Source organism: Panthera leo, chromosome C2 (assembly GCF_018350215.1).
Source record: "Panthera leo isolate Ple1 chromosome C2, P.leo_Ple1_pat1.1, whole genome shotgun sequence".
Taxonomy (NCBI): domain Eukaryota; kingdom Metazoa; phylum Chordata; class Mammalia; order Carnivora; family Felidae; genus Panthera; species Panthera leo.
In genome coordinates this window covers 120,298,787-120,313,108 of record NC_056687.1, presented here as the reverse complement: position 1 = coordinate 120,313,108, position 14,322 = coordinate 120,298,787, and the positions used below count along the sequence as shown (strand labels likewise).

The 14,322-nt window shown below is 49.0% G+C and overlaps 1 protein-coding gene across 1 annotated transcript; it reads left to right on the top strand.

The window, feature by feature from the left end:
* Positions 1-446: 446 nt before the first annotated feature.
* Positions 447-5,000, top strand: CHST2 (carbohydrate sulfotransferase 2). The gene has a single exon (XM_042955986.1). The coding sequence runs from the start codon at positions 2,579-2,581 to the stop codon at positions 4,424-4,426; it is 1,848 nt and encodes a 615-aa protein (XP_042811920.1). The 5' UTR covers positions 447-2,578; the 3' UTR covers positions 4,427-5,000.
* The last annotated feature ends 9,322 nt before the right edge of the window (positions 5,001-14,322 follow it).

Genomic DNA, 14,322 nt, shown 5'->3' with positions numbered 1-14,322 from the left:
TGAAAATGGAGATTTTCTTTCCTCCACAACACCCTCTCTCTTTAATCAGGCTTTCAGTGAGCCAATATAACTTATTTATTTTTATGGGGAAAAGGTAGAGGGAAGAGGGAACAGGGACTTTTGAGACAGCAGCGGAAGAGAGGTGGGTGGGTCCAGAAATGGAGAGATGAGAAGTCACACAATTAAACTCTACCGCCTTCCTCTGTAAACAGGGATTAAGGGCGTCTGTCCTGACCCGTTCCTAGAGGGGATGCTTGCTACTTGAGAAAGCTGCACACAAAACTCTACTCTGTCCTAGAAACGTCTCATCCTTACACTTTATCAGAACGACAGGGGGAAAAGTTATTTGAACTCACTCAGGGCGTTATGGGTTTTTCTGGAAAACGGGGGAAAGTCTAGTTCTTTGAACATTTTTCTATCCTGAAAACCCACGTGAATTAGGTCACTTTTCAAGAGTCCTTGCACTCCTGAGATTCTATAAAACTCACTGAAGAATAATGGCGCAAACAGCAACATTTTAAATTTAGAACAGTCCTTTGGCTGAGAGAGGCTACCCAAAATAGCACAAATGTAATTCTGCAGTAACTGTCAAACTTCCAAAAACTTCATCGGGCAGGAGGTAACAGAACACCTCCAGCAGATCCGCGCTCTGTTTACCCGCAGCCCGTGAGCTTCAAGACTCCTAGTGATTCGCTGCTACTCAGGCAAGGCCTCCAGTAGGGTTCGATCATCTGGGCATCTAACACCCAATCACCGCTGAATTACTGGATGCTATTATAAGTGTCCCCATTTTACGGATGCAATTGAGGGTATGGCTTAGTCGTCTCTCTTACTCTCAGGAGCGAGCGATTTTTCATCTTTTTGAAAAGAAAGCAACTCAAAATGACTTCTTCCAACGACCGTGTTTCCTTTAGTCGAATCATTTGAGCTCCTCTGTAAAAGCAAGAAGCAAGGCAAGTTGTTTTGTCTTTTTTTTTTTTTTTCTTTTTTTTAACTGCAAACTACAACAACAAAGAGGCACTACTCCCCGACCCTCCACCACCCCGGTTCCCGAGGATGTCAGTCACCCTGGAAGCGTCACCGAAAGCGGAGGTCGGGAGAGCATTTTCGGGCGGCAGCCCGAGCGGCCCTGTCCGTAGGTGGAGTAAAGCGGGAGGCAAGACGCCCCGCCTGCACACTCCTCCCGAAAACTGATGCGTCTTCTTTGACCCGGGGGTCAGAAAGATTTATTACTTCCTCAGTGAGGGAGAAACCCCAGACCAGCTGGAATGCGTGAGCCGGGAGTAGAAAGCCTGCAAGCGGCGCTCGGCGTCCTCGGAGCGCTCCCGGGAGCGGCTGTGTCCCCGGTTCCCGGAGGAGCCGGGCGGTGCAGACGCCGAGGGAAGAGCAGAGTGGGCGGCCGCTGAGGGATTTCTGTTCAAACTTTATCACCAACTCTTTCTGAGAGCAAAAATATGCGGCTGAGCCTGGCAGCGGCAAGGAGACTCCCAAGTTTCTCAGAGCCCCCGACGCCCGATCGCTCCGAACCCCGCGCTCGCGCCCAGGCTTTATGCGCACGGATTGTTACGGCCTCTGCCGTGCGGCTGGCGGCCCGGGCTGCGTCGCCGTGAATCGAGTCCCGCATCTCCAGCCCCCAAGGCGGCGGCGGCTGGAGCCCGACTCTGGGAGGAGGGCGGGCGCGGGACGGGCGGAGGAGGAGGGCAGCGCGGCGAAGGGGAGGAGCCGCAGCGACAGACGGCGGCGCGCACCAACCCGGCGCCGGCTGGCAGGAGCCGCGCAGAGGCTGGCCCGAGCGTGTTGCAGCCGCTCCGCGTAGGGGGAGTCGGGTAGCAGCATCCTCCCGGGCGCCGCTTTCGCGCGGCGGCAGCGGCGGGGGCTTTCTCTGCCCGGATACCTCTTTGGCCAGAACTGGTCGGTGCCAGGGGGCGGGCCGACAAGAGAGCGCTGCAGACTCGGGCCCCTTGGCCGATTGTTGTGTGTGTAGGGTCCTCCCCGGCCAGTCGGAGGCTGCGGAGCGGCGGGCGCTGCCGGCAATGCCGGCCCGGGCATCCTCCGAGTGATGGAAGAAGCAGCTGCTGCCGCTGCAGGGTCTCGCTGCGCCCCATCCACCGCCGCCAGAGAGATGGGAAGGTTCGGGGCGCGGAGGCCGAGAGCGAGAAAGGCGGAGCCGCTTTGCCGGGAGCTGGGTCCTGTATAAGCCCCCTCCCCCAGCCGGCTTCGCCCCCCAAAGCGAGGAAGGAAGCTGCGGTCTCGAGAGGGCGGCGGAGACGCCGCTGGAGCTGGGCACGCCGGCCTCAGCGGAGCGCAGAGCAGGGTTCCAGGCCCGGTGAAAGTTTCCCTTCCCAAGCCGCAGGGCGCCTGCCGCCCGGAAACTGCCCAGGGCTTGCGGTGCTGAGTCCCGCGGACCCCTCTGAGGCGCGGGGACTCCCGCGGAAGACAGAGAAATCGAGGAACGAGTGACAGCAGGACAGACCGCCCGGCCGTGAACCCGGGCGGCTCTGGGGTGCGCCCGCGGCTCCAGGTGAGCGGGGGAGCCTGGCAGACCCGAGGGTGGGCGTTACTTAGGTGGAGGAGGCGGATGGGGAGGAGGATTGGGGCGCATCGGCTTACTCTGCTTCCCCTCGCAGGTCTTTCTCGGAGCCGCTGCCATGGGAGAGCCAGCTTTGGGCGTCGGGGACCAGCCGCCGCTGCTGCCGCGCCTGCCTCGGAGCCGCGGCCCCAGTCCCCGCGCCCGAAGTCGGCCCGCTGCGTCCCCCTCTCGGGCTGCAGGGCCGCCTCCGCCGCGTCGCCGGCCCCGGCTGTGCCTGTGATGAGCCGCAGCCCGCTGCGAGCCCTGCCCCCGGGCGCGCTCCCCCGGTTGCTCCCGGCCGCGCCTGCCGCCGCGCCGCGCGCCCTGCTCCCGCCGTGGCCCCGGCGCCCGGGCCGTCGTTGGCCCGCGTCCCCGCTCGGAATGAAGGTGTTCCGCAGGAAGGCGCTGGTGCTGTGCGCGGGCTACGCGCTGCTGCTGGTGCTCACCATGCTCAACCTCCTGGACTACAAGTGGCACAAGGAGCCGCTGCAGCAGTGCAGCCCCGACGGGCAGCTGGGTGCCGCGGCGGGGGCGGCTGGCGGCGGCTGGGGGCGCCCGGGGCCGCCGCCAGCAGTGCCGCCCCGCGTACACACCCGCCTGGACCCCCGCACGCCGTACCGCCCTCCCGCCGCCGCCGCCGCCGCAGCCGCCGCCGCCGTCGTTGGGGCGGCCCCCGCCGCCGCAGCAGGGGTGGCGGGGGCCGTAGCCACTCCCCGCAATGGCACTCGGGGCACCGGGGGTAGCGGAGAGAAGCGGCAGTTGGTGTATGTGTTCACCACGTGGCGCTCGGGCTCATCTTTCTTCGGTGAGCTCTTCAACCAGAACCCCGAGGTGTTCTTTCTGTACGAGCCAGTGTGGCACGTGTGGCAAAAACTGTACCCAGGGGACGCTGTTTCCCTGCAAGGGGCTGCGCGGGACATGCTGAGCGCTCTGTATCGCTGCGACCTCTCCGTCTTCCAGCTGTACAGCCCCGCGGGCAGCGGGGGGCGCAACCTCACCACGCTGGGCATTTTTGGTGCGGCCACCAACAAAGTGGTGTGCTCCTCGCCACTCTGCCCCGCCTACCGCAAGGAGGTCGTGGGGCTGGTGGACGATCGTGTGTGCAAGAAGTGCCCACCGCAGCGCCTGGCGCGCTTTGAGGAGGAGTGCCGCAAGTATCGCACGCTGGTCATCAAGGGCGTGCGTGTCTTCGACGTGGCCGTGTTGGCGCCGCTGCTGCGCGACCCCGCCCTGGACCTCAAGGTCATCCACCTAGTGCGCGATCCTCGTGCTGTGGCCAGCTCACGCATCCGCTCGCGCCACGGTCTCATCCGCGAGAGCCTGCAGGTAGTGCGCAGCCGGGACCCGAGAGCCCACCGCATGCCCTTCCTGGAGGCCGCTGGCCACAAGCTCGGTGTCAAGAAGGAGGGTGTGGGCGGCCCGGCAGACTACCACGCGCTTGGCGCTATGGAGGTCATTTGCAACAGCATGGCCAAGACACTGCAGACGGCCCTGCAGCCCCCGGACTGGCTGCAAGGCCACTACCTGGTGGTGCGGTACGAGGACCTGGTGGGAGACCCCGTCAAGACCCTACGGAGGGTGTACGACTTTGTGGGGCTGCTAGTGAGCCCCGAAATGGAACAGTTTGCCCTCAACATGACCAGTGGCTCAGGCTCCTCCTCTAAGCCTTTTGTGGTGTCCGCTCGCAACGCCACGCAGGCCGCCAACGCCTGGCGGACGGCCCTCACCTTCCAGCAGATCAAACAGGTGGAGGAGTTTTGCTACCAGCCCATGGCCGTGCTGGGCTATGAGCGGGTCAATAGCCCCGAAGAGGTCAAAGACCTCAGTAAGACCCTGCTCCGGAAGCCCCGGCTCTGAGAGGGTTTTCTGGGAGACTTGATTCCTTGTAGAGACACCCACGGGAGGATTGTGGTGTATTTAAACAAAAACAGCCCAGACCCAAACTGAGGAAGCCCACGTATTCTATTATAGATATATAATATAAATAACCACACAGGCACTTGCTGTCAATGTTTTGAGTCATTGAATTTCAAGGAACAGCCACAATACACACACGTCTCAGAAAAGGCAAGACTTGAAAGCTCTGACCAGCTCCCTTCCTCTCCTCTCCCCTACCTTTTTTCTCCCTTCCTTTTTCTCCCAGTTCTTACCCTCTCTCCTACCTGCCTTGTGTTTTGAAGTGGGATGTTGATTAAATCAAGGTCCAGTATCTTAAATCTTGTTTACAAAATTTTCGTCGCATCTGTGAACACGTAAAAGAGTCATTTGGATGTGGGGTGGGGTGGGGTGGAGAAAGGGGAAGTTGTCCAGGAGCACAAAGCTCTGTTGGACAAACCAAGGAGGCATTCTTCTAAAAGTAGACTTGTGTAAAAGGCAAAGGTTATAAAGTGAGTATTAATTAAAAAAAGGTAATAAATAATATTCTTTTTAATATCTGCCTCCATTACTTTGGATTTACCTGTGCTACTTGTCCTGTGTAGCTTCGGACGGAATTTGCTTCCCCTCCCCCCACCCCATTTTCCCAGTCTGTTTCCTAGAAAACTGCTAGGACGGGTGGCAGCAGCTTCTGACTCCTTGATAAGAACCTTGGAGTTGTTTTCTCACACGTAAATCACAGCCTGTCAGGTGCCCAGGAATGGGAACAAACCTTGAAATTCTAAAGGCAAAAACCAAGCAAGGCACTGGAGGAGAAGGCCCACTCTACTTTCCTGTTCCACTGTGGGCACAGAAAGGAAGAAGCAACCCCGTGAGGATTTGACGGCATTCGGTTTTGATTATTGTTGGGTTAAGACTGGGGAAACTTGACGCAGAGACGTGTTTTGGTGCTGAGGTTAGTTCAGAAAAAGGATTTTGTTTTTTGAAGAAAAGTGTGTAATTAAAATTTCTGAGGATTAAAACATAGACCTCGAAAATTAGTGTGAACACATTGTTGACAATGGTAGCAACTTCTTTAGAAAAATGAAAGAAGTATATGTGTCTGGAGTGTTTTTCTGCCTGTGACATAGTACATGGAGGCATTTGAAAAGGGGAAGTTTTTATCTGAGAACCATAAGGGTACGCACAGGCTTTTCCTTTTCTTTCTTGGTTCCTATTTAAATTAGTGCAAACAATATGAATTTATAATGGCTTACTTGGGATGCCCATGAGGCTACATGGCTTTTCCTTACTGTGTTTCCTAAAAGTAAAATTGCAAAGAAGTTATAACATGTTGCAGACAGTATAAGGCTTCAGCCAAGAGCTTCTTTTAGATATGAAAATGAATTATGGGAAAGAGGAAATGAAATGAATTATGAGTAAGCGTGTTGGATTTTGAGATTTGGTATTTTCCAGGGAGAAAACCATTCCAATTTTCCTGCAATGGTAATGGTGTTGCTGCTGTTCTGAGCCCATTTGTACTGAAACATTCTACAGAATGTCATATTACAATAAGAAGTTATGAAGCCTGAATAGGAACAAGAGACAGTGTAGTTCTGTGTTTCATTAAATACGGTACAAGTTCAATATCATCATGACTTTATTTTCTGTAATTTATTGTGAAATCTCTGCAGGCCAAGCTGTGTTGGTTAAATGCCGAGGATTTTAAGGAAAATGTGATGAAAAATAATACATACATGGGAAATATTTAACACAAGATGATTCTTAAGTATAATTTTCATTACAAGGTGAAATCTCACCACGCTGTTAAGCATTCAAGATAAAGAAGCACAGAAGTTAAAAAGAAAAGTTGTATTTAGCAGTGGATTTTATAACATATTCTAGAATGATTAGTTCCTGACTTACTAAAATAGTTTATAGTGTTGTGTTTATTAAACCAGATTGTAGCTATAACATATCGATCCTGTTTTCTATGGTGTTTTCATGGTAGCGCCTATGCTGAAGTATCATGGCCAATAGTGGAATATTTGCAATAGCTTTAATTTAAGAAGACTTTAAAATTAAATGAACAAAATTAATATGAATGTGGGATGACTATAGATGACACAGGTTTAACAGGAAATCAAGGCAGCATCATTAAAAAGCAACCATTCTGAATAAAATAACCACTTAAAAACAAATTTCATACGGCATGAGAATCAGCTGTCGCTTAATCACAGTAGGATTCATGCTTGGTTTTTGAGTGAAGGAGTTTTAAACAGTTGAATTCATTCTCCTCTCAGTATATCTAAGGACTTTGTGTTGAAGTGGAATTATGCTGTTTTTGGATTTTGTATTAAAAAAAATATTAGATGCTGTATAGAGCCTTTGCAGCCTGCAGAGCATTGTGGCCTCTGCTCAGATGAAATTTTAAGCGTAAACACAGAACATTTGTCCCCTGTGCTGTGTCTGAACGTGGTTTCCGCCCGAAATACCCTTGTTTTGTAGCAATGCATTCTCTCCACTCTGCCACTCTGTAATTTGAAAGGTGAATTGTCGCTCCTGGAGATTTGTTCCTAGCTGCATTCTAGGAAAGCAAGACAAGTGTAGTTCCCACTCACGGCCGACATAGTCATATCAGTGGCATCCAGCTTCCACGGGTTTGAGAAGGAGAGACGCATTTTTTTGGTGTTAATAAGCTTCTGTCAGCCCCTGGTGCAAGCAGACCTGTGTCCCAACAAATTGCAACAGAACCTGTGACGATTTCTGAGGCAGCAAACGTAAAAGAGATCCTTTCACATTTCCCAACTTGGCAGGATATCCATCAGCAGGAGGAAATATTCTTCAGAGCAGGTTATCTGAGTGATTTTTATTTTCAGATTCTGCTTAGCTGATAGCACGCCTGACTTACTCCTTTGACTTTGGAATGCCTTTGTTAATTAGAAAGCTCTATTTAGAAAATGTAGCCTACCCAGTGCATTTAGTCAACAAATATGAGTTTAGAACAAGGCAGCGGCACTGGCTGGGTGCTTGAATTTCAGGGAGCTCAGAGGCACTCAAAGGCCTGATTCAGTCTGACCTGTGGGCACCTTGCAGGCAGGGACTGGGGCAAATCCTGTACCCTTCAGTGTCCATAGAGTGAGTACTTGACAAACACTTGCTAAGTACCTCCACGAAATCTAGAACTATCAAAATTTGAAAGTCCTCAGAAGGGCAAGAGTGGAAGAATGTGTTACCTGTTTGGAGAAACTGCCAAGCTGTTCACCAAAGTTTGCTGAAGGAAAGGGGGCCTTAGGCTCCTATGTTGATGTGGGGAATGGGCAATAGGAACATCTTCAGGATTTCCAGGGTGACTGTACATAGGCTAGTATTTCCCACAGATGAAGTAGAAACAAAAACTCAGAATTTCTGAATGTGGACAAGTAAAAATTTCCAAATGAGGAATTTGATGTTTATTCTTTGTTTTCCCAATTGCATTAACAAGATAAAGGCAGAACTCAAAACATCCCTGCAGAAGAAATGAACTCTCTGAGGGAGAGCTATGAGGTTGTTCATTATTGCAGAAGCCATGTAATATTTATTTATTATTTTGAGTGCTTTGGATGTGCAGTTTAAAGGACTTTGAGGTGGATTTCACCCAGGCATAGGAATAGTTACTTTCGGGAAGTTTGGCCTATTGTGGATGCTGAATGAGACAATGGCTGCCTGTTCCCATGCATCTCTGCCTGGCCATGGCCAGTTCTGTCCAGGATTTCTGTTGCACACAGTATAGTTGCGGCTGGATTATGCTATCGGTTTGAAATTAATGTGAATCTGAGTGAGGCTGTTAATTAACATTCCCTGGGTCTGAGCAATGAAATAAAGATCATGTTTGAAACCTCGTCTCTAGAGATGACTTCAGAAAGACCAAGAGGGAAATAAAAAGGCATGTTTTATCTGTAGTTGCGAATAAGGATGAGGTGTCACTTTACCACCCTCCCCCAACTTTCTTCCCTCCCCACACATGACACCCATGCGCGTCTGCACATGCATTTGAGTTCCTGTGTTGTCTTCAGTCTGGAAAAGAGAACGTTTTGACACCAGCTAACAGGTATGTGGGGAGGGGTACTTTCGATTTCAGGTGAAATTGGGAGAGTGAGTGGCCAATGATTCTATCAGAACCTATGACTGTTCTGTGTCAGGATCCAGTGTGGACAGGTAGAAAATGACAGTTGCAAAGTGAGGAATGGCTTGAACTGTGTAATGGGCTGTCTTGAGGTAAATGCACACGTTACAGACCCCTCTTGTCATTCACCTTGAGGAGGGCCCCTTCAAATCTGTCACGGTGAAGAACGTAATTTGTTTATGTCCTTCCCCCCCTTTCTGGACTTGAGCTGCTACTTTTGCGGTTCAAATGCATGCCACTGAGCCGGCTCAGGTACAGGCTCTCGTACGAGTGTTTAATAATTTAAATTACAGGGCTTGACTTTTATTACATCTGATGCAATTCTGCACACAAGTATGCTGAGGAAATTGTTAAATTCTGAATAACACATTAAGCTTATAGAATGGGAAACTTTATGAACCAGTGCTTGGATGTGGTATTGTTTGTAAACTTGAAGGGGCCTTGAGGGAGTAGGAGCCTATCCTATACTTGGCAGGATGGTAAAGGATGATCAAGTGTGGCTAAGGCCAAAGCTTAACTTTTGGTTGAACCAGTTACTTGTAATCAGAGATCAAAAAGTGTTTGGGGACTGCTTGAACTTGCAGGTTTGTGATAGTCACCCTGCCAAGTGAATAGCGGTGAAAACGATCACCAAAGTGGCTCCCATCCCAAAGTGCACAGGCAGGGCTTGGCAGAAATTCACCTTGAAGCAGTTAATCCTCTAGACAGGACCAGCTAAATAATTTGTGGAGCGCAGTACAGAATGAAGGTGTGGAACCCCTTGTTAAAAAAAATTATGAAGCATTTCAGTTGAGCAACAGCAAAGAGTTAAACCAAACGTGGTGTCCTTCTGGCTGCGGGGCCTGCAAACTGCACAGGCTGTGTGCCGTGGAGGCAGTCCTGCATCGGATGCAGGGACTGAAATGCCTGACTATAGGAGAGAGCAAATAATGGTGGCATTCAAGTTCCTGGGAAATCAGTGCAAAGGTAGAAGCTATTGTGTGCAACTATAATTAAAGCAAAGACATACCAGTGAGACAAATGTACTTTGCATGATGGAATTCTAAGGAGGTGGATGTGCACATGACAAATAATCCTTAGTAATTGCAGCCAGTGATTGACAAGGCCTTCTGAGTCATCAGTTGGGCTTGAGGGCACTTGGGACTGAGTGTTCTGAGGACTGGTCGGACAGAGACAGCCTATGCTGTTGCAGGAATCCTCACAAGAACAGGATAGACGTCTTCCAGGAGGACAGAGAGCACACTCTCCTTGTCCTCAGCAAGTGGATCCTGGTGCGTGCCGCTAATGATAAAGTTACCTTCCTTCTGGAACTACTGTGGGGCTCTGCGTTTGCTTCTTGTGTAATAGAGAGGGAAAGTCTATGTATGGAAGAGCAAAAGGTCAAGTGACAATAAACTCAAGGAGTAAAGGTGCAAGATGTACTAAGCCGACTGGTGTGTCTCTTCATTGTGCTAAGTATAGTTGGCTCGGTCTATTTTTATTGCAGGTGTGATATGTCCCATTTTCCTCCAGGTAGCAGTTCTCCACCCTCTGTCCCTGTCTCCTGCCTCCCATTTCTTCTCTGCTTTGTGGATTCCTACTCATTAGTGAAGATCCTGGATCCTTCGGAAGGTTTCATTTATTGGCCCTGCTCCAAGATGCGGAACTGTCTTTCTGTTCCCTACTTCCCCTTGTTCCTTTTGCATTGATCTATTGGTGTCAGTCACTGCAGATTGAGCTTCTTTGTTCACAGCCTCCTTCCTTTCCTAGTCTGGGCGCTTCAGGAAGGGTGGGACTGGATCCATGTGTGTATCTCCCCCACGCTGAAGCAGTGTCTCGCTCACAGGTCTTTAATAAGTGAGTGATAAATAAAAGATGTAGCCCAAGAAGACATTTGCTGAAGAGCCTTTAGAGTTAGTATGCTACATTCCATAGTGTCTTGGGCTTTGTACGTGTGGCAGACAGGAGCTGAGAAAGAAGGCGAATGAATGTGGACGAAAGGAATACCAAATAATGCCGGTGGAAGGCCTCAGATGTGATCCTTCCATATTAATGCCACCCCCCACCCCCCACCCCGCAATAAAAGTAACAAATGAACTTCAGTCAAACAGAAATGATGCAAGTTTTTAAGAGCCCAGAAGGAAAATGTATTATTGTAAAGGAGGCAGAGGCTGTGTATTTGTTTTTCACACATGGATCTCACCTCCACTGTGATTCTCTTTCAACCTCTCTGGGGACTAGAAATTTTCAAGAAGCAACATGGAGGTCTAAATATTACATTTCCATTTTCAGGTGTCCCAGTTACTCTGGCAAACTCTTCTTCTCTCTAGGGCTGAATGAGCTCCTGGGAGGAATTAAAATATTTGATGTTCTTATATTGGTGCTCAGTATCTTTAGATGAAGGACGGTGTTACGTTATTCTTTTTTAAAAGAAAAATATAAATGAAACACATTTTCTTTCTGAAATAATGGCCCTCACATTTATAGTTTTTAGTCCTGTTATTTAACCAGCCCTACTTGCTGGTGAGACCAGTAACCTTCCCAGGACGTGAGTTCCAAGTGTACTTTATTTAGGGTAAGTCTCAGTTGCACATAGTTTTTCATTTGTATTTCCACATTTCCCAAGTGACTTCTTGATGTGCTGTGCTCTTTATAACTTGCTATCACCATTTTCATTTCACTTGCAAGTGCCCTAAGTGGCAGTAATGATGGTAATAATCGTAATACTATCATTTACCCTTTGTAAATCATTTGTTTTGTGCCGGTCACTGTGCAAAGCACTTTGAATTATGATCCTATTTTATTCTCGCAACAATCCTATGGATAAGTATTATTATTGTCCCCATTTTACAGAAGAACAATTTAGGTTTAGATGGGTAATTTTCCGAAGATCCCATAGCTAGGACGTGGCAAAGCCTCTTTCTTTTTGCTTGGTAGATCAGAGATCACACTGTTTCCACTAAGGGATACCAACAAGGCAGCAAATCTTTTTGTCCCAGCCAAGTGCTTTCTGAGAAATTCTTGAATGCTTGTTTCTGAATGCTTGAGGCATGATGCCTTCAGCCAAAGAGGAGGTGTTACCTATATCTTTAGAGATGCATTTTTATGCAGCAGGAAGAAAAAGGTCACTGTTGGTTTGAGTGCTGTTGGATGAAATTCCTCTTGGAATGACCCCTGTTAGCCAAACAAGTCACGGGGCCATTTGGGTGGTGGGAAGAAGCTCTTTGTGACACCTGGACAGGAAATTTGGGAGTTGGGAGAAAGAGAGTGAAAGGAGAGGGGTGTGGTAAAGGGAGGAATAACAGGGGACAAGTAATAGGACAGGGGGCTCAGGATGCTGGGGCCCGAGGAGGGGACACTGACGTGGTGCTCCCCAGAAGAGAATGGCCAGTGGCAGGAAGACTGATGTTCAGCTGGGCATTGTTTGCCCTACTGAGCTGCACTATAGTTGCCATTGTTGCCCAAACCTCCAGTAAAGGCTGTTACATGCCTCACATTGGGTGGGTGGTGCTTTGCAGGTGGAAGGGATCAGAGTAGTGTCAGCCAGGAAGACGTGGAACAAGAAACCAGGAGAGGTGAAATGCATTGAAGCAAATGCAAATTCTGTAGTTGACCTTGGAACTGTTGGTTTAGCCCTTGAGTCCCTGGGGGAGTTTGAGAGGGAGGGGAATTTCTCTCCTACTGTGAGCTGGGGCTTCTAGGCAATCTTATTTGAATTATAAAGGACAAGGTAGCCTGAGTGAAGCTCAAGGAGGGGGCTTGTCAGCAGGCTTATATTTGTTCCAGGGTTAGGAACTCACTGAGCAAGTGGAGACCTAGCAAAGTCAGGAAGTGTTGGTATGTCATAAAAACTGAAGTGACAGAGTCAGCTCAGGCATTTGCAAGTGTCAAGTGAGGTGCAGAAAGGCTGTGAGATGTACTCTGTGTCCCTAGTTTAGAGGAGGAGCACAAACTAGAAATCCCAGCTCCTGATTCCCTGTTGGAGTCTCTCTGACATTTTCTCATCCTAGGACTTTTTATTTTCTTGGTTCCTACCAGTCTTTTGGCCACTCCAGTATTGCTCAATGTCTCTATACTATGTCTGGGGATCAGAAGAGTGCCCTTTGGGATTCTGGTTAAGCTTTAGTAAGAGATGAGGTTGAAACCAAAGCAGACAGCTGAGTTTCTGTTCTGGGTGGTCTGAAAATGTCATTCTGTTGGGCATCTGTCAAGGTTTTTTGGTTGCAAATCTGACTCAATTACAATGAGAAAAATAAGTAATGAACTAGAAAGGTTGTGGGGAGCCACAGAATTGAAGAATAGCTAAGGAGCAACGCTGGACACCTGGCTTTCTTCTCTTCCCAGCCCTGCCCTCCCTTCCCCTCTCTCCCTTTACCTTCCCCTCTCCTCTCTTTTTCTCGAACTCTCCTTCTCTTCTCTTCTCTTCTCTTCTCTTCTCTTCTCTTCTCTTCTCTTCTCTTCCCTTCCCTTCTCTTCTCTCCCTCCCTGCTTCCTTCCTTCCTTCCTTCCTTCCTTTCTTTTTTCCTCTCTTCCTCTGCCATCTCTCTCTCCCTCTCTCCCTTCATCCCTCCCTCCTTCCCTCCTTCCCTCCTTTCTTTGCCTTGCTTCACACATTCAAAATTCAAAGTGCTGGATGAGAGAGTTGCATTGGCTGAGGTTGGGTCAGGTATCTGTTCCTTGGCACCTGAGCAGAACACCTTGCCACCAGTGGGTGCCACCAGTCCCACCCACCAGCATCGATGTGGGGAAGTAGTTTCCCCGTAACAAAATCAGAATGCAATTATCAAAAGTAGGGGGATGAATGCCAGGTGGCCTTAAACTAATAAATATCTTTTATAGTCATTTACACACTTATTATTCTCCTGTTATCTTGAATAGTTGGAGGCTATTTAGAGGCCACTGCACACAAGGTGGTTAACTCCACATTGTTATGTTAAAATGAGGCAGAGATGTGCCTCATTAGTTAATTGGGCCACCATGCCTGTTGGACATAAAGAAGATCATCCACTTATTTACCCTTAAGTAATGTGGATGAAGGAGACTCCAGATGGAATGAGTGTGGTGAAATTCATGTAAATGCCATATTTTGTGACGTGTTTTCCTTCAGGTTTTAATTATAATGCCACCCTATACTGCCATAATGCTTTGTAATCTGCCAAGGGTGGCAGATATTACCGGTTTCCCACCCACTAACCATTCTTGTGTCTTACTCCCAGAACCTTACTTTTGTTCAAGGAGGCAGTATGCTCCGCTAAAAATATTTCCCAGTCTCCTTGGTAGGTAGGAATGATCATGTGATAGTCGATGAGTTGTAAATGGAAATCTGCTAGGGGTTTTGGGGCAAGTGTTATGTTTCTGATAGACAGTTTTTTGTTTTTTGTTTTTTGTTTTTCTTGCCTGTTTTGTTTTCTTCCTCCCTCCCCTTCTTTCTGTCTTTCCTGCAGATTGAGTCTGGGAGTGGGGCCTCTATTTCAGAACTGAAAGGCAGCCATGAAGGTAAAAGCAGCTTGCAGAAAGACAGAAGCTGGGGACACTGAAGCTGGGGATACTGATGACATTGTGCAGCCACTGCATAGCCTTGGACAACCAGCCTTCAAAATGTCCTGTGATGTGGGAAAAATAAACACCTAATTGTTTAAACGGTTGCTGCCAATTTTAATTGGCATAATCTTAATGAATACACCAAATACTTTCACTAAGGCAGATACAAGATTATGATCCACCTTTTACAGGAGAAGAACCTGGTAGTCAGGCT

What these genes read in the sequence shown, in the direction of transcription:
- CHST2 (XM_042955986.1), top strand. Translation starts at nt 2,579, where the DNA reads ATGGGGAGGAGGATTGGGGCGCATCGGCTTACTCTGCTTCCCCTCGCA.